We start from the raw sequence: 20,256 nt of genomic DNA, 5'->3' as shown, positions 1-20,256 counted from the left end.
AGTCAATGTTACCTTGCATGCATGTGTCATGTGTGTGGCGTGTTTGTTTGTTTGTTTGTCTACTGTGTCAGGCCAGGATCACTGACACCCACGGTACTGATACTGTCATACTATCACGGTGATCATATTGTTGAATGTTGTTGACTTTAAAATAATCATGATGCAGTCATGTCTACAGTAGAATTCACCACGACCTTTGAAGGACTTAAACCCCATTAAAAGCTATTAAACCAAGATAACACTCAATGAAAACAGCTCAACTATGTTACATCAGATCTTCTCTGGTTAAATACACACTGCACTTGTGTCTGTTTTACCTGTGCAATGAGCAATGAGCTGGTATTATAGTTTCAGTTGGGTGAACGATTATAAAGCGAACGCAAGGTAACAATACTGTGGGCTTTTGTTTACGAAATGAGACAATAGTCTGCTTATTGTTAACCAGCGTTCTTGAAAATGAGAAGCTTAATGACTTAACACGGTTTAGAAATAATTTCTTCATATTTTTTGGTGTTATCTGTCGTTTACATATCCTTACTAAAACACAAAAGTACCAATATTTCCAAACACCTAAATTGTGACCGTCCACGGCGAATGAGCCGTAAAGTCGGCCCCTGGTCAATTTTGTTTTCTTCCCTGTTTAGAAAATGTATATCATAAGCTTTACAATGATATATCATTTGACTTCAAACGATATTCAGAAGCGGAGTTATGGCTTGTTCAACTTTGCTCCTTCAGTAAAAAGGTACATTATTTTGGTGCTGCAATATTTCTCTTTTTCTACATTGCTGGTATTAAATATTAAATTGTGATAATTGGCGGTCACTTCAAATCATCCCCAAGTCAACGAGGTTCAGGAATGTCCTCTCATTGTTAATTGTTGGTTAACCCACCACTTGAACAGGATTTAGCCATAGCAAACAAAGACTAAAGCTATTTACTATAAGTATAAGCTTATTATCCTCTTCAACAATAGGATTAAAGATTGATGTGCGGACTGGACTGAAATGAGAAACTTGTAGGACAATTATTGGATACATTATGAATACAAGCTTGATGCACATTTTACCCCGTAACTCGGAATACAATTTAGGGAATTTACGGCTCGTTTGTGCTGCCGGGTCACAATTAGCTAAAAATTTAGGACATGTTACAAACTATATTTTCTAGAATTTCAGAGAATACTTTAAATATTGGCCGGTTATTTTTTACACAGTGACGTCAACTAGGCAATGGCCTATACTTCTAACATACACTATTTGTAGAGGTCACGCGTCAATGCTGAGCGCACTGAGTATTGTGTATAGGAAAACGGACAGTAACTACAGTATGTATGGCCTACTACTAGTATATAAAGTAAATCCGAACTGGTTTGCAGTTTGCTGAAGGTCGAATTCCGCAGGCCACACCGCGCAAGTTATACAAATTAGCTCCTGGCGATACACTGCAGATCGCAGAACTGTGTGCATGGTTTACCACCACTCTGCCTAGCTATATAGTTATGTACAATACTGTATGAGTTTCTTATGAGTGCATGTCCATCTTAATAATAAGTCGGTTCGTACTTTTCATAAACTACTTTTGAATCATAACTTTCGTGACCGAGGATATCTTGCAACTACGTGACGCTCGTCTGGCAAATTCTTAATGAATAAATTCGCTTCACGTAATGAGTAAGTCGTACTTGATTGGTCAGTTTTACCTCCGAGTAATGAAAAACTCTAACATGATCATGATTGGTCAATTTGGCTCCACGGAGCAAAAAGTCAGCTACGCGTAGCAGCTCCACGTTGTGGCGGTTGCGGCTTACCATATTAGTATCCCATATGATATTTCTATTGCAAGAAAATTTTATTTGTTGTCAGGTATCACAGGTTTTATCTTAAATACACTAACTGGAAATTAAATACACTAATTAGTGAGGATCGGTATTTTGCTGTGGATATGCTTAACTGCAATTTTGCGGTAAAAAATTTGAAATCCTGGGTAAAAATTGTGATCATATTCAACTCTTTGAGAAATAATTATATAAAGGAATGCATGTAAAATCAAGATGCAATACAATGTACATTATTGACACACTATCACTCTCTTTATCTACGTCAATAATAGAATATCGATTTCAATCGAATTGAATACATTGCTCAGTTTTGAGTTTGTAGTTGACTACTAAGCGACCTAAGCGATCGATTGCTAGCCAATCAGATAGAACTCCTTTTCTTGCGTTCGGTGAAATACCACTCGCCCGTCGCTCACCAACGGAGTATTAAATTTATATTTATCGTATAGGACGTCGACACTGTGCCACAGTTCTTACCTTAATACCCGTAAGAATCCCATTATGTCATCTATAAGGCCAATTGGCACGCCCATTTAGCACAAAATAAGTTTTTATATCAGCTATATTTAGCTTTTCCGTCGATAATTTTTTACACAAAATAAAGAGCTTATCTTTCGGGTCAAATGATTTTGACCACTATTTTGCAAGAACAATTTTCATTGCGACCTGTCATTTTCGCCTATACTTTTGCATGTGGAGTGTTCATCCGGGTACCTTACATCGTTTAATACGGTATGGCAACTTGTAGATGTCACGTGCGAAATTATAAAAGCGCATTTATATATATAACTGAAGTACACTGGTTAAGCCTACTGATTTACTCGCCACCAAACCCAGCTACCAACCCCTTCATTACATCAAGAAAGTCGTCGTCGTCACACATAGAATGACCTAATTATGTTACAAAAACTCATATGACAAAACTCCCGATCAAAATGGAAAATATTGATTTATTATTTTACTACGAGTTACTCTTTGCATTACACGTGTTTTCAACCAAACCAATTCGTAGTGTATCAGTGATTTGTCAAAGACAAGGATCTGAAAAGGGATCTCACCTATAACAGCATCAAATTTGCCCCACATAGCTTTCTTTGCTTCTTTCTTCTCCTCTGTGATTTCCTGTGAATATACAAATTTTTAAGTAAAATAAGGTAAAGTAAGTTAAGTGACTTGTAATAAAAGACTTAAATGTAAGAACTGTATATACTGTTAAATACATTTTTTTATTTTTTCATTATCATGAATTTGTCTCAATGGACTTATTTGCCTTGGTTGGCATCTAGACATCGGGCCAACATTGGTCCAACATTGGCTTGCAACATTGGACCAATGTTGGCATCTGGACATTGGGCTAACATTGGCCTGATGGCAGAAAAGACATTGACCCAATGTTGCAAGGCAATGTTGATTCAATGTTTGGACTTACATTGGGCCAACGTTGGGCCAATATTGTATTGCTATCTGGGTATGAACTCGCTCAATCTTCGTAGGACACGAGAGTTGAAAGACGTTTACAGATGATGGTGTATATTATGCTTGCTTGCAATATCTCCGATGGTTCAATATAGGTAATTAACATCAGAGGAGCGAGAACCGATCCCTAGGGTATTCGAAAGTCGGAGACAACTATTTGGACAGTTCACCACATAACATGTTGAACTGAGAAGTCCATCCGTGTAAATATGAAGTAAACCTGAGAGCTGGATGGATACCAAAACGCTGCTTAAGATATTTAACAGGATCGTAAAATCAACAATATCGAATGCTTCAACCTTCAACAATTTTGAACCATTATTTTGAAATAAATCTCATTTATATCATTAGTGAGTTGCGCTCTTAGTGAGCATTGCCGGGGTGACACTAAATTCACGGTTTTTGTATTAGCAACAAAGTGAGCCAAAGTATCGATCGGTTATGAATAATTCACATCAACTCGGCCCATGTGATTCAGGTCACAACATAATGGCATCGTAAGTTTAGCGAATCGTCCCGGTTATAGAGAGTAAAAAATCCCTCTAGCAAGGTCACAACGGCTGGAAATTGTATGCTCAACTTCTAATTTGATAAGGGAATGACTTTTTGCAATAGTAATGTCGAAACTAGGACTTAAGTCAGTATTTGAAGTCACAAAAAAACCTTTGACACCTCACGTTCATGGTGCCGTATTAGCCTGTGTGTTCGTATTCATGTCCTCGTGTGAAAAAATAATCAAACATAACGGTACTTGGCTCCCGGTATGAATTATTGATTAGGTAAGGATTGACTACGGTGCCAGAGTAAAGCACCATGAACTAAATTGTGGGCAAGTCTGACTGAGGTCACAGGTTGCAGTGACGTGGCCAGAATTCCGACGAAATCACGTGGCCCAGTATTTTAAGATGGTCATTGGGTACAAACAAAATGAAAAGCAGTGTCATTGAGTATAATATTTTTAAAGGGGGTTATTAGGTATACACATTTTAAAAAGGGGTCATCGGGTAGAAAATTTTAAAAAAAAGAGCAAATATTTTAAATTTTTTGTTCCAAATCTCCCAGATTTACATTAAACTTGCTGAAATAAGAGATTTTGAACGTTTCTGGCATTATTTTGTGGCATTTTGATGATACAAATCTACAAAAAAGGGGGTTATTGGGTAGACGCACTTGAAAAAGGGGTCATTGTGTAATCTCACCTAAAAAGGGGGTCATTGGGTATGACTTTTAGAAAAAGAGGGTGATAGGTTATATTCGACTTTTAAAATGGGAACCTATTGACAGGCTCATATCGTCACTTCTAAAGTTGCCCCTCCCCGGGTACACAATATTAATAACAGGTATTAAAATCATACACTGTATGCAAATTATCGTCCCACCAGTATTACCTCTGGTTCTTCATCTTTCAAAGATATAGATGCTTCATCTTCGTCCGAGTCCTTAATCATATCGTCAAGAGCTTTCCACATAACAGCCTTGACCTCTGCTTTCTTCTCCTCGTGTGTTTTGGAGGATCCGCCTGGTTTGTTAAGAAAGTATGGTGAGATGTGAGATTGAGAATATTTAATAACCCGGAAAAATATCGAGGGTTCGGGTCAAGAAGGCCTCCATTAGCTGACAAATGTTATATTAGCTGTGGCATGTTACTAATTATAATCGGAGCCAGAGATTGAAGAAAAGAAAATATAATCGCACAAAACAAAAAACATGGCAGAAAATTGTAATTTTACAAGCCAAAAATCAACTTTTCTAGGTATTGTTGAAATAGTACTTTCAAGAAAGAAAGTTTGCTATACTATACTAGCGTCCATAAAGTCCATAAAGTCCGAACTCACGCTCGCGCGCGGAAGTTCACATAAGCGTAAGCCAGTCATGCATTACTCAACGCGCAACTAGCGTAAGTTCTGCCCCCAATTGCGTGCACCCATTCAATATCAATACACGGATTTCATATTATAAGATCGTACATTATGGCTTTAAGAAGTCAAATAAGTACTAGACATGGAATTGATTGCACCCATACGACAATGTAAATTGATTCAGGTGACCTTCAGGTCAAGGTATTGTTTTCATTTTGCAAAATGTGGAAAGTCCCACTAAATGATGGGATCATTGGGTTTAGATTTCTTGCAGTGTGGATAGGTAGGTTACATATTGTGTTGCATTTCCCCACTCCTTTTCCATGACAAAGTTGGCCTCTATAAGTGGGCTTTGGGATTGGACAGAAAGTTTGCTTGCATTGACGAAGCTTATTATTGCAGTAATAACTGCAGTTAGGTTGGCGATGTTGCCTCTGATTCTGCTGACGATGACTGACAGATAATGATACAGAAATATTTTCATATCAAGAAGGCAAGAAGTACACTCGTAGGTATATTTGAGTTGGACTGCAATATTACCAGATTATACCTTGTAAATACTGGAGTATCGATATGGATACTATTTCGAGGACTTAGTGCAAGAAGGACCATCTGCAATAGCTGCCAGGGGTCATAATTTCCACATTGTGCATACTATAGAATGCAGAAATTGTCAAATGTATATTAGGGCAGCAATTAAAGATAAGCTCTTCTTGGTCTAACCCTCGATTTGATTGTCAACTTACCGGCTTCGGTTCTTCATCTATAGAATAAATGAAAAAATAATTAAAGGTTACTAATCATCATAATATATATATATTACAAGATGTACAGCCTTATTGTAAATTTACATATGAAGACCTGAGCGCAAGAAAACCGTAAGTCCACTTGGCCCCTCAACATGTATACACTAAAGTTGCGTATAGTTTCGTATACATGTTCAGGCGCCAAAACAAATCTTTCACAACCTTTCGTGATGTTTTCACCCTGTATTAAACACTATAAAACCCTAAGAAACTATATGTAACTTTAGTGTAGACATGTTGAGGGGCCAAGTGGACTTACGGTCTTCTTGCGCTCAGGTCTTCATATGTAAATTTACAATAATGCTGTACATCTTGGCCCCTCAACATGTATACACTAAAGTTGCGTATAGTTTCGTATACATGTTCAGGGGCCAAAACAAATCTTTCACAACCTTTCGTGATGTTTTCACCCTGTATTAAACATTATAAAACCCTAAGAAACTATATGTAACTTTAGTGTATACATGTTGAGGGTCCAAGTGGACTTACGGTCTTCTTGCACTCAGGTCTTCATATGTCAAGACACGAAAATAATTAATGTAGAATAAAAATAGGCAGTTCTACATGAAGAGCCTTTTTCCAAACCATGTTAAGTCCACAACCACATGTTTCTCATACAATCACAATTACTTTGACAAGTTTGACATAAGCAACAATGAGTTGTACCATCAACAAGCTATTATTTACCACAATAATGCTGCTTTAAGAATGTGCAAATTGTTGTTCTCATTTGGGAACCACAGGCCTCACGCAGTATTGTTACTGTACATACATCCACTGTTTGCTTTGTAATGGTACATCCAACTGCAATTACTATACCTATAGCATCACAACCCATTGTAATACCACACAGGTAAATCAGAAACATGTGTTTGTGGACTTCACATGGTTTGGAAGCAAGCTCTTCATATTAAGATTAAAAATATTTGCTTATGATTTTTTATCAACTATGTTCAAATTCAGTTGGAACGCGTGGGCTCATTAACCGGGAAAATATCGGCCACATTGTCGAGATTTTCTCCTACAGGGTGTCCCAAAATAAATCAAGTATTTGTTGGTATGTAAAGAAGCCTTTACCCGTTAGCTATAATAAACCGAAACAATTATTTCAATCGGCTCATAACTTTTGAAGATATGCCCCTTTAAAGAAATGTATCCGTTTTTCACTCTGTCCACGGAGGAGGTTTGGCTACTTCAAAGTTTGAAAAGTGCATATACCATGCATGAATATAAAACATTCCTCGATGATACCTTTATAAAATAACAACTTTATTTTAGGGAATGGGCTTTACCGGTGGGCTTATGGGTTATGGATTTTGTTAAGTGTCATTTGGGCGAAATTGATGTGGGATGGGACTTCTTTTGCTATACTTGCAATTACTTATGTTTTTCTCGGTTATTTTATGCCTTTTTGTTTTATTATGTTTCTTACTTTATTGTTTCTTGCTTTCTTTTTATTGACAACTTAAGCCATTTCTCTTTTTGGAATAAAAGGTAGCCCTGAAAAGGGTTGTTAAGTTTGTCTTTGGTTCTTTTGAAGTGAGTTTACTGTGCTGCTCTGCTCTCTACCTGGCTGCCTCCTTGACGAATGCAGTTTTCAGCCCTAGTCCTCATTGCATCAATTACGTTGCGTACCATCCTTGTGCGCCGGGTACTTGCGAATGCAGCAGTAATACGGGGTTGCGAACATGTTTGAAGCTAGCTGGTGATCCTCGCTTATAGTGAATGCTTTCCCAAGCCTAATGCTATTATCTATCCATGTCATGTGTTTCGTTTAAATCTTTGATGTAGCCAAACCTCATCCGTGGACAGAGTGAAAAACGGGTACATTTCTTAAAGAGGGCATATCTTCAAAAATTGTGAGCCGATTGAAATAATTGTTTTGGTTTATTAAAGCTAACGATTTAAGGTTTCTTTACATCCCAAAATACATTTTATCAACTTTTCAGAAATAGGAGAAAAAGAGGACGCAATGAGGGGCCTCTTTTTTTGGGACACCCTGTATATCAGTAGATCTAAATCATTAAAGAAATTAATAAAGAAACTCTCCAGTTCAGCTACGCGATCTGGAATGCTAGGCAAAACTAAAAGTATTCAACTTTATCGCCATAACTGTCATTGTTATCTCTTTTCTGTGCTGCCTTTCTGGTATATTTACCAATGAAAATATCTTTCTTCTGGTAAACCTCTCTCATGTTATTATTTTGGCAGCATGCTTGTTCTTGTCTGCTCGTTGAGTTCTCTGTAATATGCATTAGGTGATATTGTTGGCTTGGTGCCTTTCTTTTGGTTTTTTTGGTTATAAAATTCCTTGATGTTGGTGTCACTGAACTTCTTCCACTCTTTGTCAATGCCAGCTCTGCAGTATTTCATAACAGATAAATCAGCCTACTGCGTTTACACTATATAGTATTTTTTTTAAATATAAAACTAACCTTTCTTTGGTTCACTTGGCTGCAATAGAAACAGAAGTAAAGTTAGTATTAAAGTATTGAAGCATTATCGACAGTCAATTGATAGAACACAATTGGTAAAAGATAAAATAAGTAAGTACGTAAGTAATTTAGTAAGAAAGTATGTAAGTAAAGAAGGAAAGAAGCACACATTACTTGTATGTAATTGATGCTGAGAAATAAATACTGAAAATATTACGCATATATTACAAAGCGACATAAAATAATAACCTTTTTTGGTTCTACAACTGGTGCTGGTGTAACTTTTGGCATCGGCTTCTGTTTCGGTTCTGGGGGTGGTTTCCAAGATTGACGAACCTACGATAAAGGACAGGCAATATGGTTCTTGTTAGAATCATGGAAAGATACATCAAACTGCACTCGCATATAGGCATACCTGAGACCTCAACTCCCACCAAATTCAACCACTGCATGCACTTCGCCGAGCAGTGTGATTTCCCCCTCTCTTTCACCACATGTGTTATGGCAAAGCAACAGATCTCTTGTGCCAGCTTCTCCCAGAGTTCCATATACTTGACCCTCACCTAAAGCACTCTATCAGATCGCACGACCTTGCCATGAAAATCCCAAGGTCCAACTTGGTCTCCCATAGAAGATCGTTTCTCCCATACTCTGCAGGCATTTGGATGCCGTGCCAGCACATATATCTTTAAATCATGATTTACAGAGCTTTAAACGTGAGGTTAATCTATAGGCGTCAATCTGTCAGCGTCATTGGATAATATTGCTGATAACGCCTAGATTAGTCTTAACAGTATACACATTAATCTTATTTCAGAATACACTACACTTCGTTTCATGTTCATTCTGATTTCAACTGTCAACTTTTTTCCACACAATCCTCACCCATGTGAATAGTATGCACTTATGTATCCCATACATATTATACAATTTACACCGTGTACAGACACCCCACCTCTTCACAACACAAAATTACACCTGTTGTGTCCCCCACCTAAAGCTGGTAGATCTTGCATGACACCGTCGATTCGCCCGTCACAAATAGGTATGTCTGGTTGACCAGATTTACACACTCATAGAAATGACTTGTTCGCCTTGTTGGCGCAATTCAAAAGGAGTAAGTTTGGACAACTCAAAATAGTGTAAAAGTTGCCAAAACAAAATTCATTTTAGTTATCCGAACTTAAAAAATGCTGAAAAAGCTCAAAAGTTCCGTCAACTAATCAACTTTGTTGGCATTACTTAAAAAGTTGATGTAAGTCGTTGCGTCAACTTGTTAAGTAATGCCAACTTCTGAATTCAAGTTCAGGGAACTTAGAAAAATAAACAAGGTTCAAAGAACCAATCAGTTGAGTTATTGTAACTCAACATGTAAGCTGATGTAACTCGTTCATATTAAGTTACTGGTACTTATTGTTTTGAGTTATTCCAATTTGGTACTTTGTTACTTAATTCACGTAATTGGATCATTTTCTGCACAATTAGCAGTATTTAAATATTTATTTTTGTAATCAGTGCAAAATTTTGTATACTATAGCACACCTCTAGAAAATTATGCTAACCTAGTTTCATTTTCTGAGTTGTAACAATTCAATAAAGTAAGTGCAAATGAGTGCGACCAACATAATGATATCGAGTCAGCGTTACTCAAAATTGTACGCGTTGGCATTACTCGGAAAGTTGACGCAACCACTTACATCAACTTACTGAGTAATGCCAACGAACAATTTCTATGAGTGCACTTTAATCTTATTTCAACCCAATCATTGTATTTTACATAAACTTACCTCTGTATTAAGAAAACAGAAGAGTATGAAGAAGATTACACCTTGTGCTCCATTGGACAGTACAAAGGCGTATTGAAACATTGCAGACGAAGGCGAACCGACCAATAAAAACCCGTATAGCCACGTCATTGCCAGGATCGAAGTCGAACCGATTATGCCTCTTAAAGTTATCCTGAAATAATGTCAGAAAACAGGAAATGCGTACTAAGAGCATGGTTCACAACTTGGGTCAGGCGGTCTATATTGAACGTGATTGTGAGTGAAGTTGCGATGTTAAAAGTGCCGATGGGTGTGTGTGCGTGATAAGACGTGCAATTGTGCGATGTGGGCGTGTAGACGTATGTATCAGTGGTGAGGAAATTGGGGAAATATTAGCAACAAGTGGATAATGATAAGAAGGAAATGATTTAGGAATTCCCTCCTGAGGTATTGAGGTGACCAAATCACCAAGCTGTCATTCATAGTGCAGTTACGTCCACGGCAAATTCACCGTGACCTTTCCAGCCATAAACTCGCTTATTGAAGATTAAAGCGATATATGCAGTACTAAACCATTATATAGTAATCTATATAGTAATCTCATAATATTGATCCAATGAGCGACCGAATTGTCCGCTACGGACGACTAATCCAATCGATAATGACGCTATTGACATGTACGAGCGGAGCTCCAATGACCGAGTTTTGGGGTATTTTTCACTGGTTTGCAGCTGTTTGCTGCCATTTACTCATCAAGGCGGACCACCGGTATTATAAGGACTATGCTAATTATTTAAAGATTGACATGTAGAGAATAAGCCATACTTGATTGACAGAAAGTACTAAATTTGTACCTATTGCGGTTTTATGACACCAATCTTCCAAATACGACCAAACCATGGCTGCCCGGTCAATTAATAATATTATTGGACGAGGAAAGAAACAATCTGCACAGAGCAAATTTAAAGCTGAAGATGGCAGCTCTATTACCAATCCTAAAGAAATATCAAATCAGTTCAATGACTTTTTCGTAAACGTAGGCCCTAAGCTTGCATCAAGTATCCAAAACACAGGAAAGCAATATTTCGCTTATCTCACTGAGAACAAGACCAGTAGTATGTATATGAAGCCTATTGTTGAATCCGATATTGTAAAAATAATTGATAAATTCGACATAAACAAAGGTGGAGGCCATGACAATATTGGCAATCTGATCATTAAAAAAGTGTGTAAAGAAATTGCTAAACCTCTTAATATGATATTTAATTTGTCTATATCTACTGGGATTGTTCCTGATAAATTACAAATAGCAAAAGTCATACCATTATACAAAAAAGATGATGCTGAGGCATTCTCAAACTATCGTCCAGTTTCTCTCCTACCGTGTTTTCAAAAATTCTTGAAAGGTTGGTTTTTAACAGATGTACGGATTACATTGACAATAAGCGAATCCTTAACCCCAAACAATTTGGCTTTCGGTCAAAACATTCCACATTTATGGCTATAGAGCAAATGGTAGACAAAGTTACTGCAGCAGTTGAAAGAAACGAAACGACTATTGGAATATTTTTGGACTTATCAAAAGCCTTTGATACAATCGATCATAACATACTCTTACATAAATTAGAACACTATGGCTTTCGTGGTATTGTGTTAGAATGGTTCAGAAATTATCTAAGTAACAGAAAACAATACGTTTATTATAATTCTTATGAATCAGAATCACACGATATTATATGCGGTGTTCCGCAAGGATCCATACTGGGGCCACTTCTATTTATACTCTATGTCAATGATATAACTAATGCATCTAAAGTACTCGAATTCGTCCTTTTTTGCAGACGATACCACCATTTTATACTCCCATAAAAACGTAGAACGCCAGACAAACCTTGTTAATGAAGAGTTAAATGAAGTAAGCAATTGGTTTAAAGCTAATAAATTGTCAATTAATGCTACCAAAACAAATTACATGATACTTGGCTTTTTAAAATGACATCGATGACTCAAGACCTGCAAATCACACTAGATCACACGACTTTAGAAAGAGTGCATCAAACTAAATTCCTTGGTGTACTAATAGATGAATGTCTCACTTGGAAATGTCACATAGAATAAATTGAAACATTTTGTTCCAAGTCGTATTTTATTTACACTTTATTGTACGTTAATATTGCCTTATTTAAATTATGGAGTACTTTTATGGGGAAATACATGTAAAACTTACTTAAATAAAATTGTAAAAATTCAAAAATGGGCTATTAGAACGGTGGCAAACGTTCACTATAGAGACCACACAGCGCCATTGTTTGCTAATTATAACATATTAAAAGTTGAAGATATGTATACACTGGAATTAGGTACCCCCCCTTCCCTTGTCTTTTGGTTATGTTATGTGATGTTGATTTATTTTGTTAATTTCATTTGATTTCAGGGAAAGGCTAACTTTCAGACCTTTTTGGTCTTCCAGCCTTTTCCTCCATATGTACCGTGTTTATATATTTTTTTTTATGTAATGTCTTTGATTTTTATGGAAATAAAATATGAATATGAATATGAATATGAATATGAAGCAAAATGTGCATTGGAATAACACGGCGAGTTTGGATAGATGGTAGGATTTCTTTTTCATAAAATGTATGTTCCCCCGTTATTAAAGCTTGTACCGGGTTGAAAATTCAGATATTTGGAAAAGAATAAGTAATTGAAACATAGAGCAAGTACTAAAATCATAGCTTTTATACTTTTTGATATATGACGCTAACTAGTTCGTCCCCTATAGCTACAACACAGCGCTACCAGTAGGGTTCAATTGCCTATTGTGAGTGCCCCTGTGTTGTGTGCATACATGTAGTTAACAATAACTGCATGATGTATACTAGCTACAGGCAGTTTATGACACAGATGGGTCATGGGTTACATAAAATGACCATGTGTGGTGTTTATTTCCCAGGTAATTAATTTTGCTCAAATGTTGACAGCACACTGAGGCAGTGGAACCAAATGACAAAATATCATCCAGATTATGAATGTTATCTAAAACCTCATAGTATTGTAGTGTATAATTATTCTTATTGTTTTGATGGTTAATTTATTACTCTGTCATTGATGATTGCTTACCAGTCATTTTCTCTGATCTGGATATCTTCTTCGGTTTCGCTCTTCGCGTCCGGTGTATGTCTTAGATATGCACGAAAAGTAATGATTACCAGGACGGTGTTGAGCTGTAAAAACAAAGGCAAAGGTATGAATAACATTATTAATTTGTCCAATGGAAATTGTAATGAACGAACAGTTGCACTCATCATTTCATCGGAACTGGTTAGGAAGTATAATAATTAAAAAGACTAGTTTGCTTATGTCGTCATTGCAAAGGCGCGAAGTGATTGGTTGCTGACCTGCGCAGTACAGCATTTTTGGTCTAATTGACAGGAGGTCATGCGCAAACTAGTCTTTTTGATTCGGTCTTCAATTATATTTTGTCATTGTATCTATATCAGAAATAGAGAGAGCTGACACTATTATTAATGTTAATATACATATTGTTCTGCCGCACCAACTTGGATTGAACCTTCAGCAAAGTATTTATAAGCATGCAAAACTATTCTTATCTTTTATATCCATGTTTGTAGCAGTTTTGCCGTCGTAACATATTTTGAAGCAAGGAAACAGGAAAAATGATCCAGCCTGGGGATCGCACCAAGGACCTGAAGTTTGCGAGACCTGCGCATTAATCAATTAACCACTTGAATGTCAAACAATGTGAACTTACCAAGACAACTGCTACAGATGGACCAATGAATGCCCAGATCAGATTATTACCGTCTTCCACCCAACAGCTGCTTGATTAATAAAAATGTACATAACATACGATTACACTTTGTAATAATGACATTTTAATAGATACACATTTCTCTTTATAACAACATTTTACTCATAGTTAGACTATCTTTTGAATAAAGTGCTCAATTTTGTATACGCTCTCCCTTTTGGGATTGAGCACTTTATTCAAAAGATAGTCTAACTATGACATGTATGAGTAAAATGTTGTTAATACGCTCCTGTTTTTGGAGTTGAGCACTTTCTTACTATCTCCGATAGACAGACTGACTCTGGGATAGACTTTGGCTGTGTTGACATCATGTAATGTATATTCTTGCACATTCCTAAGAGATGGTAGTCCACCCAAAGCATTTCATCGTGTCGTCTGACGATTGCCTTTTAGGCATGAAACTCAGAGTAACGACTACCTATTCTGGAAGGTCATTTCTCTTTATATTTAGTTTAGGCATAGATCAGGGATACAAGAGTTGATAGAATGTCCATGTTGCAGTCCATGTTTGGAATGAACTCCCAGACTGTGTAGTACAAATCCAGAGCTTCTACCAACACCCAAAAGAATGCGCTCAGAAACATTAGATGATATATTGAAAATACTTTGCCCGTTGTCTGCATGATATAGGGAAATAAACCAGGATGATTGTAAATACTTCACAAAAATTAAAGCAGCCGTTATAAATAGTTGGAGAGATCACTGATTATGGAGCCGTGTACATGAACGTGTTTTGGGATTATGATTGTTCTTGTCACTCGCCTAAGCTGCTGTGAAGCACTGACTGGCCCATAAGGATTACTAATACAGTGCTTTGTTGCCTATATCTGAGCATGACATACCGTAATTCACCTTGCAGGGTCATAAACCTATAAATCCAAAGCATTTCAAGAGGATCCAATGTTGCATATTGAAGGAGCAGGTTTGTCAAACACCAAAAACTGATGGGCACCATCATTTTGATACAGACTGTATACTCAAAACGACATTTGTTTGGACCCACATCTAAAATGACAAGACATCTTCAAGTAAAAGGTCACGGAATCATTGAATGCTTGCCAGTATTTAATAACGCGTTTCCACTTTTTTTGAATTTCTTCTGTGTAAACATGGTAAGGAGAGTCTTTCACATTACCCACCTGTTTTCGGATCCGTATTGATCGGAATTATTTCCCGCGCAAATGATCACAACAGCTGCTGGAGCACCCCAGCCAAGGAACATGAAGAACGGCAACTTGGATCTATTCCTGTCGAATTTCAAGACCATTTTAAAGTGCAAATCCAGAGCTTCCACCAGCACCCAAAAGAACGCGCTCAGAAATGTTAGATGAGTGCATATTGCGAACACTTTGCACGTAGTCTGCATAATGTAGGGAAACAAAAGATATTTTTTGTAAAGACTTCACAAAACGTAAAGCAGCCGTTAAATACTATTGATTATTTACAATGTAAAAAGAAGGATGGTTTATTTATGCGCTTTTCGATACACCATTCGTCCAATGTCGTTCATTATTAATAAAGTTGCAGTTATTTGTGTTGATTTGAATTCAGCGCGAAGATATAATGGCGGGTTCTACATGCAACAATGATTGCGTAGCATACCACTGATCGCTGTAAACTGCAACTTGAATTCGGATATTTTTCTTTACAAACACTACTATGTGGTTAATATTGAATATGTTGCACGATATTGCACGAATGGGGGTATTAATGTACATAAACCAGACTTCTTTTTATGTCAAAATATTGTGAATACGATTAATACCGTAAAACCTCGTCTACAAGCATATAGAGTGCTTCTGATGAAAGCTCAATTAATACGGGCGCCATTATGGAATTTGAGCAAATAAATTACAGATCCACAAAAAAATTCCAAGCATATACAAACAAGTATTATTGTAAGACCAATCTATTGTATTAGCATATTTACGCATTTATCGTATTAATTTAGCTTTCATCAAAACACTAGATATGCATGTAGACGAGATTTTACGGTAGTGATACCTCCAATTGCAGTTGGAAGTGTTTGCATTGACGTTCTATGCAGAAAAGGTGGGAGAGAGGGTATGTCACTTTGTTCCATGAAATATGATTTCTGTACTTTAATTAACAATGGGTTAGATCTAATAAATTATACTAGTACTTCCTTTACTGTTTTTGACAATGTGGTTATAAGTCAGTGTCATGTAACTTAATCGCCATGTCAGTTACCAGTTATTGAATACCTAATTAGGCGTGCAACATCACTAATCGATTGCTTAGTGTCAGAAGTGGGTAAGTGCAATAGCTGCAATGTGAAGATGGGGACAATATACTGTGTAAATGTTCACAGGGCAGCTATTGCACTTACCCAGTTCTGGCACTAAGCAGTCAAAATACGATAACAACGTCTTGATCAGATCTAGCTAACCTTGTTCAAAGATCTGTATTTTATTATTTCAAACTTACTTGATTTCTAACTTGATGTTCTCCGATTAAAAATAAAATTTGAGACGATAGTTGTGCCAAAGTAAAATTGATGTGAATTAAATAACGTTCACTTGACCAGTCTCTGTAAGTAATGAATACAAAATAACACGTAATAGTTGGGTGGAGTGTTATGTTAATGTTGTTGTCTGAGATATAACGTAACTACCCAGCAAACACAAAACGTTTTCGACATCATTCGCAAAAGGTTATAAAAGGTTGTCAGAAAACGTTTAAATGTCGGGTTATATAAAGGGTACATTAATGGTATAAAACGTTTCATAACATTAAATAACATTTGTTGGTAATTTACTGTACAGCAAACACAAATGTTTTACAGAAAACATTTAAATGTCGGGTTATATAAAGGGTATAAAATGTTTTAATAACATTCCAAAAAACATTTTTGAAAACTTCTTTTTGAGAACAAATCGTTCTAAACAGAATGTTATTTTGGGGTTGAAAAAATATTTTGTAAAAAATGTTTGCCCAAAATATTTACAATAACGTTTTAAAAATGTTTTCACGACCTTTATATAACCCGACATTTAAATATTATTAAAACGTTTTGTAAAAAAACAGTTTAAGAACATATCAGTGTTTGCTGGGCGCAAATATTTTAACATAATGTTATTTAAGTGTTGACAAAATATTTGGCCAAAAATGTTTGCAAAAATAGTTTACAATGACATTTCGAAAACATTTTAAAAATATTGTTGTAGTGTGTTTTAAATACAAAACGTTTAAAACGATATCATGACCTTTATATAACCCGACATTTTAATGTTATTAAAACGTTTTTACCTAAACCAAAACAAACCAAAATATAACTTATTTAAAACGTTTTAAAAACGTTTTTGTGTTTGCTGGGTAAGAATAAGAATCTATCAGGTGTTCAATGGGCACCATTGAGCATTCCGAGGTATTCAAGGTGTGCGCCGTCGTACAAGATTAGGTTTCGTCAATAACACTGACTTCTTCAGCATGTTCAAGACAAAAGTATTAAGAGTTCTGCATAAAACTGTACGTGTCTACAACATATCATAGTGGGTTGCCCGTTGCTCAATTGTATGTGAGTAGATGCTCCTTTACTTATGAGATGGTGGATCTACAAAGCGTCGTATAATAATAATTATTAGGTGCTTCTTTTCTACTGAAGTATTTTTTGGCTCTGGAAAGAGCCATTCAAGTTATCTGCACCTTGTCCACTGAAAGTTCGGCAGCCAACAGTTGGCGATAGAAGTCGTTTATATGATCTTAGACCGAATTAAAAAAGACCAGTTTGCATCTGACGTCACTGTCAATAAAACTCACTACGACCATTGATTGTCCAAGTCATTTTGTGTAATTTTGAAACGCGGTTCAAGCATGCATTAGGGGCTGTGCAATAATTATGAGCCCTGGGGAGGGTAAAATTGGGGGGGCAAGAAATTTTGGCGAGACGAAAGGGGGGGCAAGCAATTTTGGCAAGCCGAGAGGGGGGGGCAAGCGATTTTTGGCACGCATTCACAGGGCACCTTTTAATAAAATGCTTTAAAAGGCTTAGGAAAACGGTACGGAAACGCTTAAATATGCAAATTTTCCTGCTCGCTGCGCTCGCAACATACATCTAGACCATTTAAAGTTTGGAATTTGGGATCCCAAAATTTGGCATGTTCAAGGGGGGCAAAGAATTTTGGCGGGCCAAGAGGGGGGCAAGCGATTTTGGCGGGCCGAGAGGGGGGGCAAGCGATTTTGGCGAGCCGTTCGGAAATTTTACCCCCTGGGGGCTGATAATTATTGCACAGCCCCTTAGTTACCTAATCACCCTAAAAATTTCGGATTATTCCCTTCAGTTTGTAGTATTATCATTTGTATCATTTGTACAGCAATGTCATGAGTGCAGTGTTGGCAAATGAAAGCATAGGCGACTGGTTTCGAACAACAGTGGGGGTCAGACAAGGATGCCTGCTATCACCAACGCTTTTCCTTATCTTATTCCTTGAAAGAATCATTGCTGATGCGCTTGAGAACCATGAGGGAACGGTCAGCATTGGAAGCAGAGCAGTATCCAAGCTTCGCTTCGCTGATGATATCTCCATCAAACATGACAGAGGTATGGAATGGAAATAAGCGCAGAAAAGACCAAGCTGATGACCAACAATCCATCAGGAATCAGTGGAAATAAGTGAGTAAAGGTTAGGCACAGTAACCAGCTTCAAATATTTTGGTGCAATGATATCAGACGAAGGTTCAAAACCTGAAGTGCTCTCCATGATCGCACAAACCACCGGTGCCATGGCAAAATTAAAGCCATTGTGGAAAATCAAGCTAATGCGCCCCCTCGCCATATCCATCTTCCTGTATGCTTGCGAATCGTGGACACTGACTGCTGACCTGGAAAGGAGGGTACGGCCACATCTCTCGCTCCTCCGGGTTAGCAAAGACAATCCTGCAGGGTACAGTGAATGCGTCAAGAAAGAGAGGAAGAAAGAAAACGAGATGGGACGACAACATAAAAGAATGGACTGGCCTAAACTTTACCACCTCACAGAGGGCAGTGGAAGACTGGAACAGATGAAGAGAGATTGTTAAGATGTCATCAGTGGTGCCCCGACGACCAAGCCGGTTAAGGGAGCAGTAAGCAGTAAGCAAGCATTTGTTCTTGTGCATAAGTATGTTTAAATGTTTACATGTTTTGTACTTTGTTCTCAAAATTGCAAAAAATAATAAAACTTGAAAAAAACAAAATCTAAATTTAAAAACACTCGACCTGAATTGTCAAATGAAGTAATCAATAGACATAGGGTGATAGATGGATAATTTTGTTCTACGTATTTTAACACCACATTATTGGTACAATGCGACTTTTAAGCAACAAAAGTTTTTCTTTAAAGGGCGATTCCCGCCTTTTTTGTGAGGAGTTCATTACAGCGTGACAGATCAACACTCACTTCCTGTGCTCATAATCAGTGTGTTTCGAGAGAGGTCTTTATTAAAGTCATAACGTACGATTTTATAATATGAATTTGGAATTTATTTGTAATGTTTACACATGTCACAACTTGCACCCAAATGGAATCAGCCATATTTGTTGTGTTTGTAGGTAAACAGAGCAAAGTTCGACATAAAGTCATAATTCAAGAAATTATGACTTTATGTCCTCCCATAGAACTGCGTGTTAAACGGTCAAAATAACAAGCAGTGTTTCTTTCACTTTACCTCGTTATTTCAGCTAAAAATGGACAGAAACCATTCCCGATAATTATTACTAGTATTATTTCAGCATTTTGAGTATATAATGACAAATTTAAAATTTGAAGGAAATCGTACATTAAGCCTTTAAAATGCTCTTTAAAAAAAAATTGGTTCATTTTCTATACTTGCCTGAATGTCATGAACATTACGATGGCGACAGTAAATGCTGTAGCAGAAAAACCATAGCAACAATAGGTAAGGTAATAAAGCCCTGTGTCACGCTCACCTTTCTGTAAAGAAAATAATAATCGTAATTTTAATGGTTTGCAATTTGTTCATATCATGATATCTAATATAATTTCACTCATTATTGCCACCGGTTGTTATTAGCCAATAAACATAAATATTTTATGCTTGCTGAAGCCCCATTCATCCGTATCGTATTTGAATTTGTTAGCACAATAATATCAACAGTAATAGATGTCCTTTATTATTAGTTCCCTGTGGATGAATAGCTCCACAAGATTGCCGCCAATATTTTTATTATAAGCCTACTTACCACGGGAGCGACATCTCCATCATCAATAGCACGTGCTGAA

The 20,256-nt window shown here is 36.9% G+C and overlaps 1 protein-coding gene across 1 annotated transcript; it reads right to left on the bottom strand.

Moving 5' to 3' along the window:
* Positions 1-4,760: 4,760 nt before the first annotated feature.
* Positions 4,761-19,940, bottom strand: LOC140172406 (adhesion G-protein coupled receptor D1-like). The gene is made up of 10 exons (XM_072195555.1): positions 19,847-19,940; positions 16,463-16,565; positions 15,154-15,374; positions 13,955-14,021; positions 13,303-13,406; positions 10,204-10,375; positions 8,666-8,752; positions 8,417-8,435; positions 5,922-5,938; positions 4,761-4,835 (listed from the first exon to the last, which is right to left on the bottom strand). The coding sequence occupies exons 1-10, from the start codon at positions 19,861-19,863 to the stop codon at positions 4,761-4,763; spliced, it is 882 nt and encodes a 293-aa protein (XP_072051656.1). The 5' UTR covers positions 19,864-19,940.
* Positions 19,941-20,256: the final 316 nt, after the last annotated feature.

The sequence above is a fragment of the Amphiura filiformis genome, chromosome 16 (genome assembly GCF_039555335.1).
Source record: "Amphiura filiformis chromosome 16, Afil_fr2py, whole genome shotgun sequence".
NCBI classification, from domain to species: Eukaryota; Metazoa; Echinodermata; class Ophiuroidea; order Amphilepidida; family Amphiuridae; genus Amphiura; species Amphiura filiformis.
Note: the sequence above shows the minus strand (reverse complement) of the source record. Positions and strands in the feature narration are given on the sequence as shown.

Bases quoted from the DNA above. Each gene is read 5' to 3' on its own strand.
- LOC140172406 (XM_072195555.1), bottom strand. The intron at 14,022-15,153 runs GTGGGTAATGTG...TTAATCAAGCAG, and splicing joins CAATACGGATCCGAAAACAG to CTGTTGGGTGGAAGACGGTA. The intron at 10,376-13,302 runs GTAAGCAATCAT...ACATTATTTCAG, and splicing joins CAGATCAGAGAAAATGACTG to GATAACTTTAAGAGGCATAA.